Below are 21379 nucleotides of genomic sequence, written 5' to 3'. Positions count from 1 at the left end.
GGATGACTAGACATAGGTGTGAGCCGTCGTCCTCTCGAATGCGAGTCCAGTGTGCTAACCACTGCGCCTTCTCGCTATGGTGCACCTCTAGACCAGTGGTTCACAACCTTTCTTAGACCATTACTCCTGAGTGCAGTCAGACATTATTTTATACTCCCGCCCTCCCACGTCACCTTCGTCGTCTGTTGCCCTCCCCTCTCTCACATTATCACCAACTTTAGCATTTAACTAAACTGAATTCGTGGTGCATCGCAAGTGCCACCCACAACTCCTTCTCAGATAAGAAAGCTAACTGTCCACAGTAAGGACAGACACTTGTTACAAAACATACTTCCCCTGCATTACTCCTCTTCATTGCGGCACTTGCTTGACAGCACACTGCTACCCCACTCACAATCAAGCAAGTTCAAATGTACACGCCATAGTGAATTACTTCATTGCTGCACTCCTGGCAGAAATTGAAAGAGTTCTGGCTCTTAATATTTTGTGTTAACAACACTGTGTACAGCCCTATAGTAGCCCTTTTACAGTTAATGCTGTGTCATGGTGTCTATTAATTCATTTATCTGTTTCCAAACCAGTAATGAAGCAATTTCTGGACTACTGCAGGTACTATCTACAACTTGAGAAGACATCCTCTTGAGATATTTAGCATTTCTGACGTATAGTCTCACTTTTATCATCAGTGATATCCCGGACGAAGCACAACATATCTGTGCAAAGGGTGGATTGCGTGAGGAATCTGTAATCTCCATCTCATTAATGGTACTAATTGAGAAAAAGTAATTATTCATAGATTATATAATCAACATTAGAGTCTTAGAAAATTGTGATAAAAACAATGATCTTTTGAAAATAATTTAGTCTCGTGACTGAAACAGAATCTAATTGCTTCTTTTTCTTACCACTCAGAAAATTTTATTTTACCGCTCAGGAGGTAATTCCCCCATATTGGGAACCACTGCTCGAGACTCTCTACTCAGTTAAATAAATGTATCAAGTATTCCTTTATTTCAACTGGAAAGCCACTATTACCTGCTGACTTCAATACAAGAATCTGCCCTCTTTACATTTCTGCTTCTTTTTACAAAACCTTCAGTCTCTTACTTTATTCGACAGACAAGTTGAGCATATCGCTTTCTCTTCTTTGGTTTTTTTAGACGTACCAATGAAATATCTATGGTTGTCAGTATTCTGACTTACTCTGACTGTTTGACACTGCTCGCAAAGAATACCTCTCCTGTGCCAACCTCGAAGAGTAACACTTGCCCTCAACATCGTGAATAATTTGTTGGATATATTCCAAAATCTGTCATCCCCTATAGTTTATACCCTCTACGGCTCTCTCAATTACTATGGAGGTTATTCCGTCTTAACAATTCCTTTTATTTTGTCAATGTTTTCCACATATTCCTGTCCTCGCCGATTCTGTAGGGAACCTCCTTATTCCTTACCTATCAGTCTGCGTAATTATCTTACAAAGCACTAAATCTCAAACGCTTCGATTCCCTTCTTTGCCGCTTTTTCACAAGTGCGTGATTCGCTTCCATACAGTACTATTCTCCAGACGCACATACTCAGAAATTTCGTCCTTAGTCATGGCCTACGTTTGATACTCCAGGAATGCCCTCTTTGCCAGTGCTAACCTCTTATGTCCTGCTTGCTTTATCTGTCACGAGTTATTTTATTTCTAACATAAGAGAGTACCTTCATTTCATCTAGGTCTTGGTTCACAATTATAATGGTAAGTTTACAGCTAATCTCATTGTGCTACTCCTCATTACTTTCATCTTACTTCGGTTTACGCACAATCCGTAGTGTGAACTTAACAAGGACTTCATTCAACTGCTCTTGCAATTATTATTCACTATCAGCGAGGAAAGCAAAGTATTCGGTAAATCTTATCACTGATAATGTTACACAGTAAATTTCATTTCCGTCTTTTCTTCTTCGATGTAAAGATCTAATAGCAGGCAGTAAGTCTGCATACCTATCTTACACTTTTTTAATCCAAGCACTTACTTCTTGGTCTTTGCTCCTCATTTTTCCTTCTTGGCTCTTGTACATATTGAACATAACCCGTCTTTCCCTAAGTTTACTCGTAATTTCCTGTGAGTTTTGAACATCTCGTATCCTTTTACATCGTTGAACTCTTTTTCTAGGTCAATAAATCTAATGGGTTGGGTTTTCTGGGAGAGGAGACCAGACAGCGAGGTCATCGGTCTCATCGGATTAGAGAAGGACGGGGAAGGAAGTCCTCCGTGCCCTTTCAAAGGACCCATCCCGGCATTTGCCTGGAGAGATTTAGGGAAATCACGAAAAACCTAAATCAGGATGGCCGGACACGGGATTGAACAGTCGTCCTCCCTAATGCGAGTCCAGTGTGCTAGCAATAAATCTAATGAACATATCTTTATTTTTTTCCTTGCTTCCATTATAAGCGCAACCTCACGACTGTCTCTCGGGCGCCTTTACCTTTCCTGAAGCCAAACTGATAGTCATCTAACAGATCCTCAGTTTTTTTTTTAAATACTGTGTCCATGTCTCAGTAAATACACATTCCAAACAGAGCCCCAAAACTATCCTCATGCGTTTTTGTACATATATTTATGTGAGATATTACTGCCCTCGTTACAGGTACAACTTACAGGACCATGTGACCTACCGCGGCCTACTCCTTGTGGAGGAGTTCGTCGGCCGTAAGGAGTCCTCGGACGCGTTCCTTCATATGGCAGAGGCGTACGAGTACCTGCTGTACCGAGCCGGCCCCCTGTCCTCTCCTGGGTACCACAGCCTGGCTGGCTTCATCAGGAGCGGCGAAGACGCAGACGACGACGCCCCTAGCTACCCCGACGTCGGCATCTTCCTCTTCGGGTAAGCAGTTCGTTTCAGTTTCTAAGTTTCAGCTTATAAGATAACAAAATAGAGTGACTAAATCGTGCTCTTGAAGCAAACTTACGGAGGTCAGTGGCACAGTCAGTAACAGCAAATTAGTTATCTATGGTCGATCAGTAAAGTGTCACGAATGCCTCCATAATAGCTTGTAGTGAACGAATTGTTACACCACATTGAGAAACTGTTATGCGTATTATTACTTTTGCAAACCACACTTTGGGAAGTTACTTTATGTGGTGATGAATCTTTTGTGCTCTTCAAATCAAGAAGCTATTAAGTACAACAATTACACTCAATGAAAATGTAGAAATTAGGTGCACCAGCTGCAATAATTAAAGTATATCAGCGTAACTGCTTTTATGTGCACCAGAGCTAACTTGACTCTACTTAATAATGGGTTGTGAAACTTTCAATACCTTCCATCCATGTTAAAAAAGAAAACAATAACATTCAAATTATGGTAGTATTAAACATCGCCGTTTACGCTTACGCTTGTGAAGTATATTTTATTTATTGCAACTTTAAATATTACTCACTTCGCACGCGCAATTTCAAATGCAAATAAGTTCTCAGGCATAGTCGCAAGTAAGGAAACTGTGGGCCGAACGCGGTGGCCGAGCGGTTCTAGACGCTTCAGTCCGGAGCCGCGCGACTGCTACGGTCGCAGGTTTGAATCCTGTCTCGGGCATGGATGTGTGTAATGTCTTTAGGTTAGCTAGGTTTAAGTAGTTCTAAGTTCTAGGGGACTGATGACCACAGATGTTAAGTCCCATAGTGCTCAGAGCCATTTGAACCATTTTGAAGGGAACCGTGGTCATTCAGTACTAAGCGTGGGCTGATGGACATGTGTTTATTAATTACCTTTATTACAGGATAGTCCATCTTATTTATTCCCTAATTGTAACATCAACATTTTTGATCTCTGGAAACTGAGATATTTTGTACATTCACTAGTTTAAAATCGTTGATCCAACAAATTTTCACTGCACCACATACTTATCTTTGTATCTGATGGTGGCGTAACAACCGAAAACCGGTCCGTGTAATAAATAATAAACACTGTAGAATATTACACCAGTGTTATGTCTTTCAATCATAACGAAAAATTGGATAACAATTCACAGCTTTAAAAGGAATCGACCGTGTTTGATAATTACATGAAGGCTGTGAATCCATCCCACTGTAACTCACTGTATTAACGATAAATCGCAGTGTCAATTACCATGTGTTGGTTATTATTTTGAGAGAATGGGAACATTAGCAGGTGGACCATTAGAGTAATTGTGCTTGTTACCTAACAATGCACAGCAGGTGCCCTAGAATGGAGGAATTGTGGTTTCAAGTGAGGTGGCAGGCAATAATAGTTGCATGTCTGTGGCCCACCTGAGCTGGTCTAGGAGCTTGCGACAGTGACTGTAACAAATGGCCATCGTTTACAATCATCAATCTCTCTACCATCATTTTCTTACATTTAATTGGCCAGTTAGTATTCTTCGAGCCACTAGTCGAATTACTAGTTAGCTATCCATTCCTCTTTCTTAATGTCCTCTTTTCCTATACTAAATTAAGCATAGATTTGTCAAAAACTTTCCTCCTGAAACCATTCCTGAATAATGTTCATGTCCTGATAGCTTCTCTCAATCTGGAAACACCGTGTCCTGTTGGGTAGTAAGTTTGAGTTCACCTCGGTCGTAGCAGTGACCTGTCCCATGAGTATTATCAGTGGCAATCAAGCTGGCGCTCCTTCCACATCTATAATGCCTTGCTATGAAAGAAGTCTACGGTGTCATTGTTTGGTGAGACGCTCTGTTTCCAGTCTTCAAGTGTGCTTATGTACCCACACTCTACGAGTTGACATACTAATACAGCCACCAGTAGTTTACTAACAGTTTGCAACATTGCGCTATTAATTAGAGTATCTAAAATGATAATGAATGTTCACACTGGTCTTACAGCTGATCCCTGTCAGAGAATAAGTGTGTAATGGCAAAGTTAATCACTGTTGCTTCGAACAAAAATAACTTGACAGCCCTGATATACATCTGAACGAATAAAAAAATTGACTAAAAGCAAGAAAAAGTGCTATTCTTACGGCCTCCTAACACGTGGCAGGAATACAAATTATTGGCTACATCGCTACCCAGCGGCCAACGAACGCATTCATTGCATTAACCGCGAATGAAGTCAGTCACAAGTTTAATAAATGCACGCAGGAATTATAGATGAAATAATGTTCTCTTCACTCAATGTTCTAATTTTTTTAAAACTGAATTTATTGTAGAAAATTAAAATATTCCATGTTGCATATGTTATTCTTGGACCGTTCACTTTTGCTATTTTGTTTCTTTTTTCCACTTCCCACTACACCGTCTTCCTGTTTTCATGCCTGATCTGTTTTCAGTTTTGGACGAGCTACCCAATGGGCCATCTTACCACTAAACTGAGGGATGGGGAGTTTCCCTTGTAAGTTCACACGACTTAAAAATGTTTCAGATCCCTCATGATCGTAACACGCGAAATTTTTACAAGTCGACTACCAAATATTTAGAAAATATTTCTGATACACACACGATAGTCGTCCAGCCACACATACATCCGGTCTGCTCGCGTATCCCACTCCATCTGACCGCCGAATACAAAACGCCCCAGCACTAAAATGGGCGCCGTTACTTATAGCCTCGCACTGATGTGAGTCAAAATTGCACACTTCCCAAAACGTACATAAACTATAAACTTAATGTTATATATCATATTACACATCAATCTGGACACATATTACTTTTTTCCTGTATCTTTATGGTTTGGTCACAAAAACGGTTTTTGTTCCTAAGGACGATATTTTGCGTCGTTATAGCATCCATAAATATCAAACAGTTAAACTAATTACAGTCGTACATCTCTAATTACATCTACACTCCTGGAAATGGAAAAAAGAACACATTGACACCGGTGTGTCAGACCCACCGGACACTGCGAGAGGGCTGTACAAGCAATGATCACACGCACGGCACAGCGGACACACCAGGAACCGCGGTGTTGGCCGTCGAATGGCGCTAGCTGCGCAGCATTTGTGCACCGCCGCCGTCAGTGTCAGCCAGTTTGCCGTGGCATACGGAGCTCCATCGCAGTCTTTAACACTGGTAGCATGCCGCGACAGCGTGGACGTGAACCGTATGTGCAGTTCACGGAGTTTGAGCGAGGGCGTATAGTGGGCATGCGGGAGGCCGGGTGGACGTACCGCCGAATTGCTCAACACGTGGGGCGTGAGGTCTCCACAGTACATCGATGTTGTCGCCAGTGGTCGGCGGAAGGTGCACGTGCCCGTCGACCTGGGACCGGACCGCAGCGACGCACGGATGCACGCCAAGACCGTAGGATCCTACGCAGTGCCGTAGGGGACCGCACCGCCACTTCCCAGCAAATTAGGGACACTGTTGCTCCTGGGGTATCGGCGAGGACCATTCGCAACCGTCTCCATGAAGCTGGGCTACGGTCCAGCACACCGTTAGGCCGTCTTCCGCTCACGCCCCAACATCGTGCAGCCCGCCTCCAGTGGTGTCGCGACAGGCGTGAATGGAGGGACGAATGGAGACGTGTCGTCTTCAGCGATGAGGGTCGCTTCTGCCTTGGTGCCAATGATGGTCGTATGCGTGTTTGGCGCCGTGCAGGTGAGCGCCACAATCAGGACTGCATACGACCGAGGCACACAGGGCCAACACCCGGCATCATGGTGTGGGGAGCGATCTCCTACACTGGCCGTACACCACTGGTGATCGTCGAGGGGACACTGAATAGTGCACGGTACATCCAAACCGTCATCGAACCCATCGTTCTACCATTCCTAGACCGGCAAGGGAACTTGCTGTTCCAACAGGACAATGCACGTCCGCATGTATCCCGTGCCACCCAACGTGCTCTAGAAGGTGTAAGTCAACTACCCTGGCCAGCATGATCTCCGGATCTGTCCCCCATTGAGCATGTTTGGGACTGGATGAAGCGTCGTCTCACGCGGTCTGCACGTGCAGCACGAACGCTGGTCCAACTGAGGCGCCAGGTGGAAATGGCATGGCAAGCCGTTCCACAGGACTACATCCAGCATCTCTACGATCGTCTCCATGGGAGAATAGCAGCCTGCATTGCTGCGAAAGGTGGATATACACTGTACTAGTGCCGACATTGTGCATGCTCTGTTGCCTGTGTCTATGTGCCTGTGGTTCTGTCAGTGTGATCATGTGATGTATCTGACCCCAGGAATGTGTCAATAAAGTTTCCCTTTCCTGGGACAATGAATTCACGGTGTTCTTATTTCAATTTCCAGGAGTGTATTTACTAATGCTGCCGCTAATTTCCCTGTTTCATTTTTTATTTAAGGGAAAATTCACTTTTTCATGCACTGAATTTACATTCTGGCCTGTAATTAAAAATACATAACATTCACAAAAAATATGCACTAATATTTCGATGATACTAAGATCTAACAATTGACACTAGATTTATCTGAATCTCGTGAGGTGTTAGCAAGTTATTAATTTTTAAAGGTCATTTTATATCCAAAACATTTAATACTAAATAACTTGAAACATATACTAAATAACTTGAAAGTTTATGTCGTAGCTAGGGCGCTTCTTTACTCACGCACTTATCTAATTTTTGTCTTTAAAACCATGTAATCCGGCCTTTGTGACCGAGTGGTTCTAGGCGCTTCAGTCCGGAACCGCGCTGCTGCTACGGTCGCAGGTTCGAATCTTGCCTCGGGCGTGGATGTGTCTGATGTCCTTAGGTTAGTTAGGTTTAAGTAGTTCTAAGTCTAGGGGACTGATGACCTCAGGTGTTAAGTGTCATAGTGCTCAGAGCCATTTTTAGCCAAAACCATGTAACTTGTTTCTTTTTACAAATTCACTTGTTTAATATTTTCCTTATTACGTCAGTTCGGCTATGACTGCTGCCCTCCCAAGTCGACTCAAACGGTCGGATTATTCCCACCACGCGGCCTGTGTCTTCTACTAGCTGGCCTGCACTCAAGATATCTCATATTTTGAGGCTTGCTAATAACGCACCTCAGAGATGTCGCCACCTATTGACGTCACCACAAAACTAGTCCGGCCTAGCATTCCCTCCTCCCATCCCATCTCCGCCACCAGCTGGCCAATCACGTTCTCTTGGCTGTCACAACATTTCCTGATTCGGCTGCTAGCGTTACAACATTTCGAACGCGAACTTCTGCGTCTGTTGTTAATATTTCTCATATTTCTGGCATGTACCGTTTCAAGTTGTATACAGTCAAAATGATTTCGAGGTGTTTCGACTGACTTTCAGTGGTTCTTACCACAATACTAACAAATGATTCGTCGCTGCCATCTCCACTTCAGTTCACCAAGATAACTGCCTAAGTATTGTGAAGTAATGCCAATTTTAGTGAGGATATGAATGATAGATTTGTCTAGTAAATTTGTTACATATCATGCCGTGTATATTCCATAGAACAGTGTCTTCGTCTCGAAATTTCGTGTAAAATCTCAACCCAGCGTTAACTGGGAAGCATAATAACACCGATGTATCGGCAAAGATTTGTAACAAGAGGTACGTCGTTCCGTGCAGTCTGCAGCCAGCCCCCTGATTCAGTGAAAGTGCGTAATGGAATTGTTTTTTATATGCGTTGCCTTTTCATAGACGAAATCTAGACCACGCTGAAATTAAGAGGGCCTTAGAAAACCTTTGTTTCGAGAGCTGTGAGTTTGGCGTCAATAAATCTTGTTATGATGTAAATGAATGTTCGGTCTGTACGAGAGACTGATAATGCTGTTAATTCACACAACGATAACTGTGCCGTTATTCCTATTGTATGAAATAGTTTTGAAAATACTCTTTTATGTTTGCTAAAAGCCATGCCTAAATTTTCTCAGGGCGCTTTCGCCAGAAATATCATACGTATCCCAACGTGAAGACATCCGTCTTACCCGCGATGGATTAAAAATCTTTCTTTAATATTACGCGATACTCCATTAAACACAATGCTTAATTTTTTTCTGTGAGGCTTGATGCTCCAGGATAGCTGCTTATATGGAATGGCAGCGTAAGCATTTATTGAAATTCCTGTTAATAAAAAAACTGTACCTTTGCTCTAACATGAAATGGAAAATATTACAAGAATCCCTTTTCCATTTATTGAGATTATTCCTTTTAATACTTTTAGCATGAAGTGACTATTAAAAGAGCTTATATCATTTTTATCATTAATAGCGTCGCTACAACAATTAGCCTACACAAAAATGGCCAGGGCTACATTTAATTATTACGTAACTAAATCATATTCAGGAAAGGTACTCGCTACTGACAAAAACACATTTTATAACCAGTAGTTTCATATATATTCAAACAAATTCTAATATTGCAACAGATAATTGTATGGATTACAGACCGTGAACAATAAGCGTCCGTCAGCTAGAACAACAGAGTCGATAACACAATGAAAAAAAAACGCTCATTCTTTTTATACAAATGGTCAAAGATCATAATTATTTCGATTCGGAGAGCGCAGATCACGCTTCGTTATTGTTACCTATTTATATTCTTTTTTTTTTTTTTTTTTTTTACAGCAGGCTATACTACAACACTAGTCACGGAATCGCTAGAGATAAGTTAGTTATTAATCGTCACAGATGACTGCTTAGGCTACTGTAGAAAGTGGAACGCAAAGATACAAGAGTCTGCCCAGCCGTTTGCAAGAACTGGTTTATTTTATTTCAAGATCCCAATCTCAAAAATGGTTCAAAGGCTCTGAGCACTACGGGACTTAACTTCTGAGGTCATCAGTTCCCTAGAACTTAGAACTACTTAAACCTAACTAACCTAAGGACATCACACACATCCATGCCCGAGGCAGGATTCGAACCTGCGATCGTAGCGGTCGCGCAGTTCCAGACTGAAGCGCCTAGAACCGCTCGGACACTCCCAGTCTCATTAGTTACATAAGACATACAACGTCAGTATTACAAAGCTGTGTTCTGCAGCTTCAAAAAACGCCGTGTCGAGCCGAAGAATTACAGGCATTGGGCAACAGGTGGGAGCTCCAGACTATCAACTTGCTGCAACAACTTGTGAGCGTATTCCAACACATACAGCTTAATTCTTAGAAACTTATGCCTTTTAAAATCATTTTAAGCTCTGGCTGCTACTTAGTCCATACGTTTTGCCACATTTGTCCCCTAAGGAACACACAGTTATTGAAAATGTGGAGACACCTGTCTAAAACTGCTTTTACGTAATCCTAAAAAGTTAATTCGTAACTCAGGAATATATTGTTGCTTCGATAGCATTGGAAGAGATTGGGACGTCAGCTGACACAGTTCTTATTTTAGAGAATAAAAACTATAATTAATGGTCCAGTCAGCATTATTTATTGTTTCTCAATATTTTGTCTCGATTTCGGAGCATAAAAGGCTCCATTGTTAGTCGCATTTGCAAATGTGTGAGGTAACATAAGGCAACATTGATAAATTACCAATTATGGCAAATTGATAACAGTTCCTCTGTTTGCAATGCACACAAGTTAACGTTGCTCGCTATTATTTATTTAATACTAATGACTCTTAATTTGCCTTACGAAACACCATCGTCAATAAATGTGTGCTCTTAAGAACAGCCGTCGCTATAGTATCATCGCAGTTGCTAGCATCTCCCTACGCTAATGGTTTTCCAAAGCTGTTACAGGAGCTATAAAATTCTTCCCTCTCGTTAGGATGCCACGACGAGATCAAAGAGGTTATAGGAAAACGCTTTCAGAATATCTCAAACTGCTTTATCGCATAGGTATTACACAACTATTACTCATGAAAATGTAGCTCTCCTAATAATTACCTCACAAACAATTGTTTGATACTTCGAATTCAAGGTACTTCTTTATTATTTTTCGCGTGTCCATTATAAGGGAACAAAAATTGAACAAATTCATCAAAGTGTCAAGATGGAGGCTTTACGCAGACGACGCATAAAACGTGTTTAGGGTAGTAATTACATCTAATTACGAAACCAGTCTGATGATGAAAAACGTTCTGAGTTAACATAACAACGCGTCTTGTAAAGCGAAATGAAGGCGTAGTCTATGGCAAATGTGCCAGTGTCATTCATTACCCTGGACAAAAAGGAAAGATCCCATAAAACTTTCAAATTTAAGTCCCAGACATACTTTTGGACGGGTTTACGTAATAGAGTGCTACTTTCAATGCCTAACAGTGATATTTGCGTCGAATGCAACACCAATGTTGTTAGTTGCCTCAGGAAACCGGATTACAGTCTCAGTGTTGCTATTTCAGAGCCTTGGATGTTAAATTATAATCCTCCCCTACCTGTCCCATTACAGTTTTCAACATCCTCGTGCGGAGTTTCGTCAAAGACGTCATGCGTTCGCGGTCTGGCAATTTTTTTTTCAGTTTCTCATATTTAATACTTCTTCGTGATCTTTGCACGTGAAGCAGTAGGCTTCCCATGTGTGTCTGTGTTGCAATGGTTGTAATTTCCATACTTTTTTATTATTTCTTACAATCTTCACCCAATTTTTCTTATTCAACATTATCTTCTACATACTTTCATAGTTTTCAGAATTTGCAAATATTGAATGAGTGCTCTAGTACTTCATTGCCCCTTCTGTGACTTTCCAACAATTTTCATTTCCCTCTCTCTGCTTCTCACACTTTTATTTGTATTTTTTTAAAATTTGATCCTGTTTCCTTCTCGAACTTCCCACCATCAATTTATGTTTAGCTGCAATTCTCGAAATTACCTTTCCAATCTGTATGTTGTGACACTTTTTTTTCAGAACTGCGTTTGCTACCTCATCTGATCGCAGTGGTGGCAATTTCAAAGTATTTTTGGGCGTTTCTGTAGAGTATGCATGTAGAGTCGTTAGAAAGCTCAGACCCTGTCCTGACGATGGAAACTTCCACATCTTCTGCACCGATGTAGTTGAACTTACACGTATCATGATACAGCTCTGCCACTACCGAGGGCAATCGCATTTTCTGCTCTACCGCTCACAACCTGTCTACCAAAAAGTCTTAGAATAGTGTCAACCAGTGCGGCACTGTAACAGAAAAGTGACTAAGCAACAATCCGACGTGTCTATGCGGGAATGGCCAGTCTTCTGCGGAGCCATTAAGTGACGAATGCAGCAAGATAAGCCCTGTCCTCCACAAACAGACAGTGACAACTCAGTGCCACGCTCTGAATTGCAAAAGTTCAGTAACTTTTCTTACGTTGTAAGTAGCGCAAAAATACGTCCCATCAGTCTTTCTTAACGTTCGCGAGAAGGTACACACAACAACATTTCCACTCCAGGGGAAGTCTTGTGGCGAACTGAGATTTTAGTGCAAGTTTCTTCAGCATGGCTATACTTCCGCTTGCGGTTGTAGATGCGTCCTCTGTTACAGTATGTGGCAAACGAAATACCTCAACCACTCCAGTCTGTTCTTCTAATCTGAACAAGCTACTCAAGATCACCCCCTCCAAACGTTCAAGAATCCTCCGTTTTTTCCAATGTTTCCGACATGCATAATGAAGGAGTTGTTATATGCGTTTTTTAATTATTCTTTTATGGTATAACGACATGAACTAGTGTTAGGCACTAGCGAATGATGTCAGATACGTATAGCGGAAACAGTATGAATTTAGCGCGAATATCCATTATTGCGTGGTATATTTAACTAAATTTCTTGATTTTTGTGGATATTAAGATCCAGAAAGAGTCGAAGTGTTCGGTTAACGAAATTAAACTTTTCAACTTCTTTAATGGATTTATTGTTTTGAATAATCAAATTGCATTGAGCTGGCAATCGGTCAGAAAAGGAACTGGATTTTTTTTCTTTTGACTCTGTTATATTAGGAAATTATAGATTTCTAAAACTTTCAGTAGTTGTAACTCATCTACAGAGTTCGAATTTTTTTTTATCAACTACAAACATGAGGTTTCACATGAAAATATCAGTACCCATGTATGTGAGCGTGCTGAAATATGTTTCCGGTTTTTTATGTGATAAGTCTTAAAGCTTTTTAAATAAAACAAACGTTATTAACATTCTACATCTTTCTTCTTCATGTCGACATTTTTGCCGCACTCTGCCGTTAGAGGGGTCCGAAGTATGGCAGTGTGTAATGTAACTATGTCGTTCCGTGAGAAACAGTGCGCTGCAATCGAATTTCGAATTCGAACAGTTGGTCCATACATGGAGCACCCTCTCCTTCAGCATGATAATGCCAGACCACAAAGCAGCGCTACGACATCTGCAAAAATACGATACGTTGGATTCTCTGTCATCGCTCATCCTCCGAACAGTCCCGACTTGCACATTTCCGAATTCCATCTGTTTCCAAAACTTACAGATCACCTTTGAGGATTTCACTTAGATAGCGATAAAGTGGTGCAAGCAGAGGTGAGGTTGTGGCTCCCTCCGCAAAGTCATACATTCTACAGCGACGGTATCAACAAACTGAACTCTCGTTGGGAGAAACGTATTTGTCCTCACTGTGACTATGTTGTGAAATAAATATGTAGACATGAAGAATAAAGATGTAGAATGTTAATAACGTTTATTTTATTTAAAAACCTTTAAGAGTTTCTACACAAAAAATCGGAGGTGTTACGTCGCCGTACCTAACAAATCCTTATTGTGAAAGTGTTCACTTCCATTACTGGACGGCTCAGTGTTTAAATAAAATAAAATTGGTGAAATAGGACAGACGTGTGGAACATTCATGTTACTGAGTTCTAAAATCATCAATCCCTGACATTTTCTGACATACTAATAAACCCGATGCATTTTGAATGCCTACATGTAATGTTTTGAAACCAGATAGTTAAATAGCGGTTCGGCAAAGAAAATAAACACGTGCCTTCAAAACGCAACATAGAGAAAAAAAACATTGTCATAATAAGTAACACTGTGCGCCCCCGGTAGCTGAGTGGTTGGACATACCTCAATGACCGTCATTATGTCGTTGTCTGTCACCCAAAATACAGACAATTTTTCTCGAACTTCCTTGGGAGTGCTTTCCACGACCTGCCTTGCAGCTGGAATGTGTTAAGCCAAGAGAGGAGAAGGTTTCCTGTTTGAACCAATGAACATTTCTGAACAACTGAACGGAACACATCAATTTCGAGAAGACGTGACTCAACATATTACCAGCGGGGCGCAGAAGGCCTCTGATCAATTACACAACAAACCTAAACAATAAAAATAAAAATAAAATTCAGAAAAAGGAAGATTTTGTTTTGCTTGTAAGGATATCCCTAACCTTGATTTCCCATATTTCCCCTGGTATATAGGCAGCTCTCTGGGGTAGGTTTAGTCAGGAGCCAACGCCTGAAGTGGACCAGATTTTTTTGTTATAGGATGAAAAGTGGCGGTGGCACTCAGTTTTTTTTAGTTCCATTTTATTAAGGGGCTTTCTAAAAATTGAAAAAAAAAAGTGGTTAGCGTAGTGGGTTCCTAATTTTGCTCCCCGAGTTAGAAACCAGGTTAAAAAAAAAGTAACTGCCTGGGAATCGGAGAACCCGGGTTAGAATCTCGAAGAAACCTTGCGGAAGTTATTCTTTTCGTTTGTAAAAAAGTAAAACAAAAAAAGCGGAAAGAAAAAAGTAAAAAAATAAAAAAGGAAGAAAAAAGTGGTCAGCGCCACAGAATGTCAATCCTAAGGGTGCAGGTTCGACTTCTGGCTGGGTCGGAGATTTTCTCCGCTCAGGGACTGGGTATTGTGTTGTGCTAATCATCATCATTTCATTCTCATCGACGCGCAAGTCGCCGAAGTTGCGTCAAATCGAAAGACTTGCACCCTGCGAACGGCCTACCCGACGGGAGTCCCTAGTCACACGACATTATTATTATAAGTAACACTTATATTGTTCGTAGTGATATTTACGTTAAACAGATTAATTAAAATTCGAAAAGTCACTGTAACCTCCCAATTTCCGAAAAATTGTTAGCATGAGTAAAACATGTGTGTGATAGAAAAGAAGAAGCTCTAGAGAAGAAAATCTATGGAGTGCGGGAGCACAAGAGCGAAACATCAAGTATTTGCTACAACGATGCGGAAGTGAACTGCACGAGAGCCAATTCTGGTTCTCGCCGTTCCTGGAATATACCACCACTACACATTGCATATTCTGCTACTCTGTCAGAGTTATTAAAGTGTAATCTGAGAGATTCACGTATCGAACGGTGTTACGTCGTGGCGTCCATTGATTTAAAGTTCTGTAATGTAGTTCATTTACGTCGTTGTGCCTCACGACCTCATACAGTTCATTACTTGAAGTTCAACAGTTTACAGTACCCTTTTTCTACACTGAAACAATCTATGAAAAGTTATTTCGAAGTATTTAAAGTGATAACGAAGTGTGTGTAACAAGGTAGATGAGTCTTCACGTCAGCCGCCTCTTTATGCACTGGACTCGTTATGCACTCACCTACAGCGGATTGATACGTGGAGCGCAGTAATATGGTGCACAGTAACACGCAACAGAAAACAGCATTCACGCTAGTTTTCGAACATTAGCTCTTTTCAGCAATGGTACAAACATTCACACACACAACCACACAGCGTGTGCCTTTCCCTTATTTTAGGTGCCGGGGATTGCGTGTGAAACTTTCGCACTTTTATAGTTGTAAGTAATGACAGTATTTGGAATAAGTTCAGTCGTTGGGATTGGGGTACTTGTGGGGATGAAAAGAAAACAGCTTTAGAAATGAATTGAAAGACGAGAAATAATAATCATGAATTTATAATACATCCTTGTATACACATTTCCGTGAAGACAATTTTGATAAAAATTCTTTACAGAGCATTACAAACATCGGAGTAATTGATATATGACGTAAGAATGTAATCTTCTCATGACAATATTCGGTTGTCATCAGTCGCTTGTAATTTCTAACTTTCGAGCGTTATATTTACATTATTTGTTGTTGTAGAGAAGTTTAATGAGAAATACGAATGTAAAATACAAAGAAGTAAATAAATGTGAAATGTATCGTTTGAAAATAGTGTTCATTTCTTACCTGGTATAGTACTAAGGCCACAATAACCACTCGCTGTATTTTTTTTTTTATTTTAACTGCAGTTCATACATTACGTATGCACGTTAGGCCGTAGTAGCAATAGGCAAAGCGTAATTCAAGACGACAGTGACAAGTATGTTCGTTTAGAAATGTCAACTTATGCGACGGGCAGAACTCAAAGACAACCGCATTGTTCATGTTTATTATCTATGACAACGCTGTATACAAATTGTCCAATTAGTAAGTGTTTTGAAACAAATAAAATCGTATTTTTAATAAGACAACATGAAAAGAGAGCCTCTTGTTCGTAACTAATAAGTTACCTTCGTAAAATACAGGTATAAAGCTGAGTATCCATGATACCCTTCTCACTATGATAATTAAAAATTTCTTTTATGTTGAAATTATCCACAAATCGTAAGTTTTACTGTGAAAAGGGTATGCAGCATCAAAAGCCGTTTAAAAGACCTTCGTCCCAGAGCGATTACTATGTGCTGAAAAAAAGGGATGTTAACTTGAGAAATAATATATATGATTGCTCCATCCAGGAATTTCCATTATTTTTTACATTTGCTATACACATGTCCACAGCAATAAAAACGTTGTTAATACAACATACATACACTCTATTGGTTATGAAATGTAGATTAAAACTGAAGAAGCTGCAAAAAAGTGGGAATTTAAGGAGATGGGACCTGGATAAACTGGCTAAATCAGAGGTTGTACAAAGTTTCAGGGAGAGCATAAGGGAACAATTGACAGGAATGGGGGAAAGAAATGCAGTAGAAGAAGAATGGGTAGCTTTGTGAGATGAAATAGTGAAGGCAGCAGAGGATCAAGTAGGTAAAAAGACGAGGTCTAGTAGAAATCTTTGGGTAACAGAAGAAATATTCAATTTAATTCATGGAAGGAGAAAATATAAAAATGCAGTAAATGAAACAGGCAAAAAGGAATACAAACGTCTCAAAAATGAGATCGACGTGAAGTGCAAAATGGCTAAGCAGGGATGGGTAGAGGACAAAAGCAAGGATGTAGAGGCTTATCTCACTAGGAGTAAGATAGATACTGCCTACATGAAAATTAAATAGACCTTTGGAGAAAAGAGAACCACTTGTATCAATATCAAGAACTCAGATGGAAACCCAGTTCTAAGCAAAGAAGGGAAAGCAGAAAGGTGGAAGGAGTATATAGAGGGTCTATACAAGGGCGATGTACTTGAGGACAATATTATGGAAATGAAGGAGAATGTAGATGAAGATGAAATGGGAGATACGATACTGCGTGAAGAGTTTGACAGAGCACTGAAAGACCTGAGTCGAAACAAGGCCCCAGGAGTAGACAACATTCCATTAGAACTACTGACAGCCTTGGGAGAGCCAGTCCTGACAAAACTCTACCATCTGGTGAGAAAGATGTATGAGACAGGCGAAATACCCTCAGACTTCAAGAAGAATATAATAATTCCAATCCCAAAGAAAACAGGCGTTGACAGATGTGAAAATTACCGAACTATCAGTTTAATAAGTCACGGCTGCAAAATACTAACGCGAATTCTTTACAGACGAATGGGAAAACTAGTAGAAACCAGCCTCGGGGAAGATCAGTTGGGATTCTGTAGAAATATTGGATCACGTGAGGCAATACAAACCTTACGACTTATCTTAGAAGGTAGATTAAGGAAAGGCAAACCTACGTTCCTAGCATTTGTAGACTTAGAGAAAGCTTTTGACAATGTTAACTGGAATACTCTCTTTCAGCGAAGGCTATTTACAATTTGTACAGAAACCAGATGGCAGTTATAAGAGTCGAGGGACATGGGGAAGCAGTGGTTGGAAATGGAGTGAGACAGGGTTGTAGCCTCTCCCTGATGTTATTCAATCTGTATATTGAGCAAGCAGTAAAGGAAACAAAAGAAAAATTCGGAGTAGGTATTAAAATCCACGGAGAAGAAATAGAAACTTTGAGATTCGCCGATCACATTGTAATTCTGTCACAGACAGCAAAGGACTTGGAAGAGCAGTTGAACGGAGTGGACAGTATCCTGAAGGGAGAACATAAGATGAACATCAACAAAAGCAAAGCGAGGATAATGGAATGGAGTCGCATTAAATCAGATGATGCTGGGGGAATTAGATTAGGAAATGAGACACTTAAAGTAATAAAGGAGTTTTGCTATTTGGGGAGCAAAATAACTGATGATGGTCGAAGTAGAGAGGATATAAAATGTAGACTGGCAATGGCAAGGAAAGCTTTCTGAAGAAGAGAAACTTGTTAACATCGAGTATAGATTTATGTGTCAGGAAGTTGTTTCTGAAAGTATTTGTATGGAGTGTAGGCATGTATGGAGGTGAAACGTGGACGATAAATAGTTTGGACAAGAAGAGAATAGAAGCTTTCGAAATGTGGTGCTACAGAAGAATGCTGAAGATTAGATGGGTACATCACATAACTAATGAGGAGGTATTGAATAGGATTGGGGAGAAGAAGGTATCGGTTGGTAGGACATGTTCTGAGGCATCAAGGGATCACCAATTTAGTATTAGAGCGCAGCGTGGAGGGTAAAAATCGTAGAGGGAGACCAAGAGATGAATACACTAAGCAGATTCAGAAGGATGTAGGTTGCAGTAGGTACTGGGAGATGAAGAAGCTTGCACAGGATGGAGTAGCATGGTGAGCTGCATGAAACCAGTTTCAGGACTGAAGACCACAACAACAAACAACAGTACAACGTACCATTGCAGCCAAATGAGACAGATCTAAGGCAGCTAAATGGGGTAATAAATTTCAAGAGTGATTCGCTGCACCACTAAATTAGAGTGGTTTTCTTCCTCTGCACTTAGTATTCATGCTCTCTACATCTGAAAATCTTGCCCGTACAAATAGCCATTTCCCTTATTCTGATGAAGTGTGAAATCGTCACAATGGAGGTACCTTTGATGCAGATAACTCAAGTTACCGTACTGCACTCTAATTGATACGGTAACTATCTTCGATCAGTGATGGGTACCTTCAGACCAGTCTGTTTTAACAGATATTCATCACGAAGTTAACGCAATTTTTTTTGTCCGTGTATGTTTTCAGATTCAAATAGCTGTAAGCACTATGGGACTTAACATCTTAGGTCATCAGTCCCCTAGAATTAGAACTACTTACACCTAAGTAACCTAAGGGCATCACACACATCCATGCCCGAGGCAGGATTCGAACCTGCGACCATAGCAGCAGCTCGGTTCCGGACTGAAGAGCCTAGAACCACTCAGCCACAGCGGCCGGCTTGTATGTTTTCAAATGAAGATGTTTTGAAAGAGGATTGTGCCTTGAGAGGCAATTCTCCTTTTACACTCAAACACGTTTCGGTAAAATTTCACCATCATCAGTGTGCTCATTTTATTTTACTATTGAACAATAAAAAAATTTTCAAATGTGTGTGAATTACTAAGGGACCAAACTGCTGAGGTCATCGGTCCCTTGTCTTAAACACTACTTAAACTAACTTATGGTAAGAACAACACACACCCCCATGCCCGACGGAGGACTCGAACCTCCGGCGGGGGGGCCACGCAATCCGTGACATGGCGCCTCAAACCACGCGGCCACTCCACGCGGCATGTTGAACAATAGATAAGTATCTGCATGATAATACTTGTATACACAACTTGTGGTCATTATATTCACAACATTTCAATTAAATATTTGCCTTAATAGCACATACTTATGTTCGTGTAGTTGACAGTCATCTGCAGCACTGCTGATATTCTGGTACAATTTGTCATCTGCAACTAATTGAGGATTTCTTCACAGTACATTACTTATACTGAGAAAAATGTTGGCCTAAAATAATTACCGTTTTTTATTTTGCGCTTTGTTAATGCTCGATTTATATTAGTGGAATTATTTATATGTTACATTCTGCTGTCAATACTACTTCTTTGTTATCTTTTAACGTTGTTTACCAGGTTGTTGTAATTGCTTTCGGAAATATTTCTACTTATTGGTTGTGAGAAAATGTTACTTCTGATGGGCTTTATAAATTGGTGAGTGAAGGCGGAACGGAAAGTTACTACTTTCTGTTTTCACTTACTAGTCGTCGTTTCCAAGTTTATGTCTCTATGAAACTGTGGCACCACTTTGTTTTGTTTGTTCTGGTAATTTAGATCCTTGTATTCACAGCCGGCTCTCAGGGTGTGTGTGTGTGTGTGTGTGTGTGTGTGTGTGTTCGGGAGCGCGCGCTTCTATCTCTCCCCCCCCTTCCTCCCACTCCCTCTCACTTTCTCATTCTCTCTCTCTCTCCTCTCTCCCCTCACTCTGTGTGTGTGTGTTGCTTCTATCTCTCCCCCCCCCCCTTCCTCCCACTCCCTCTCACTTTCTCATTCTCTCTCTCTCTCTCTGCTCTCTCCCCTCACTCTGTGTGTGTGTGTGTGTGTGTGTGTGTGTGTGTGTAGGAAAAAGAGAGAGAGAGAGAGAGAGAGAGAGAGAGAGAGAGAGAGGGAGAGAGACTTAGTTCTTTTGTGTGTTTGAATCTGCTGATAGTTCCTTGAGAGCAGAGAAACGATTTCCATAGCAGAGAGCTGTGTATTCATTTTATTATTTGTTTTCCGTCTCCTACTGATGCGTGTTGGATACTTGTACATGGTAATTTTCTTCAATAGCTAGCTACTCTTGAAGGCTGCTGCTGCATGTTACAATTTGTAGGTCATTGTTATGTCTTGAAGGCTATGGTCCACATTCTTATGGTGGTCCACAAATGTGGGAGTGAGTTTTACAGATTTCCTCCTCACTGTGTGCAACAACTTCAGCGATTTTACCCACATTGGTTTGCTTTAATGGACGTAAGAGCGCTGATAACCTCCGTTGACTGCCTATAAATTTCAAACACACACACACACACACACACACACACACACACACATATCAAAAGATTCGACCTTCTGGGTACTAAGGAGTAGTCTCTTATTCGACTCACTTTCGGTTAATTTTAATATCAATGTGTTATTTCCTTGTTTCTTGAGATACATCCTATTATCGGACCCTTCTTCTAGTGTACCCCCCATCCCATTCCACACCGATTCTCCAGAAAAATCCTTGTTTCTTGTCTGATCAGTCCATATATTAATATCCTCCTGTTACACCCATCTTAAAAGTGTTTTATTAGGGTGATGGGCTCACACATGTTTTTTGTAAGTGGTCAGCCAGTCACATATCCGTGTGCCTTTATTTTAGCTCTTCTATGGTCTTACATATGTTCTAACTGCACGCATAGGACCTACCACGCTTTCTCAGTTGTCTTCAGACGTGTGAGATCCAGTGACTGTGTGGCTCAACGTGAGTGAGGTGAGAGTGAGTGAATGAGTGGCATTTTACAGATTTCCTCCTCACTCGTATGAGAGCAAAAGCATTATGGGTTGCCGCCAAAGTCGAAATTGCGTCAGAGCCCCAGT

The 21379-nt window shown here is 40.9% G+C and overlaps 1 protein-coding gene across 1 annotated transcript in view; it reads left to right on the top strand.

Moving 5' to 3' along the window:
* Window positions 1-21379, top strand: part of LOC124805592 (glucose dehydrogenase [FAD, quinone]-like) — a 163194-nt gene that overhangs the window by 80651 nt on the left and 61164 nt on the right. The window contains exon 5 of the mRNA XM_047266159.1: window positions 2638-2874. Coding sequence (XP_047122115.1) covers window positions 2638-2874 — 237 coding nt within the window. The remainder of the gene's footprint in view (window positions 1-2637; window positions 2875-21379) is intronic.

This window comes from Schistocerca piceifrons, chromosome 7, assembly GCF_021461385.2.
Source record: "Schistocerca piceifrons isolate TAMUIC-IGC-003096 chromosome 7, iqSchPice1.1, whole genome shotgun sequence".
Classification (NCBI taxonomy): Eukaryota; Metazoa; Arthropoda; class Insecta; order Orthoptera; family Acrididae; genus Schistocerca; species Schistocerca piceifrons.
This window is presented reverse-complemented; position numbering and strand designations above follow the sequence as displayed.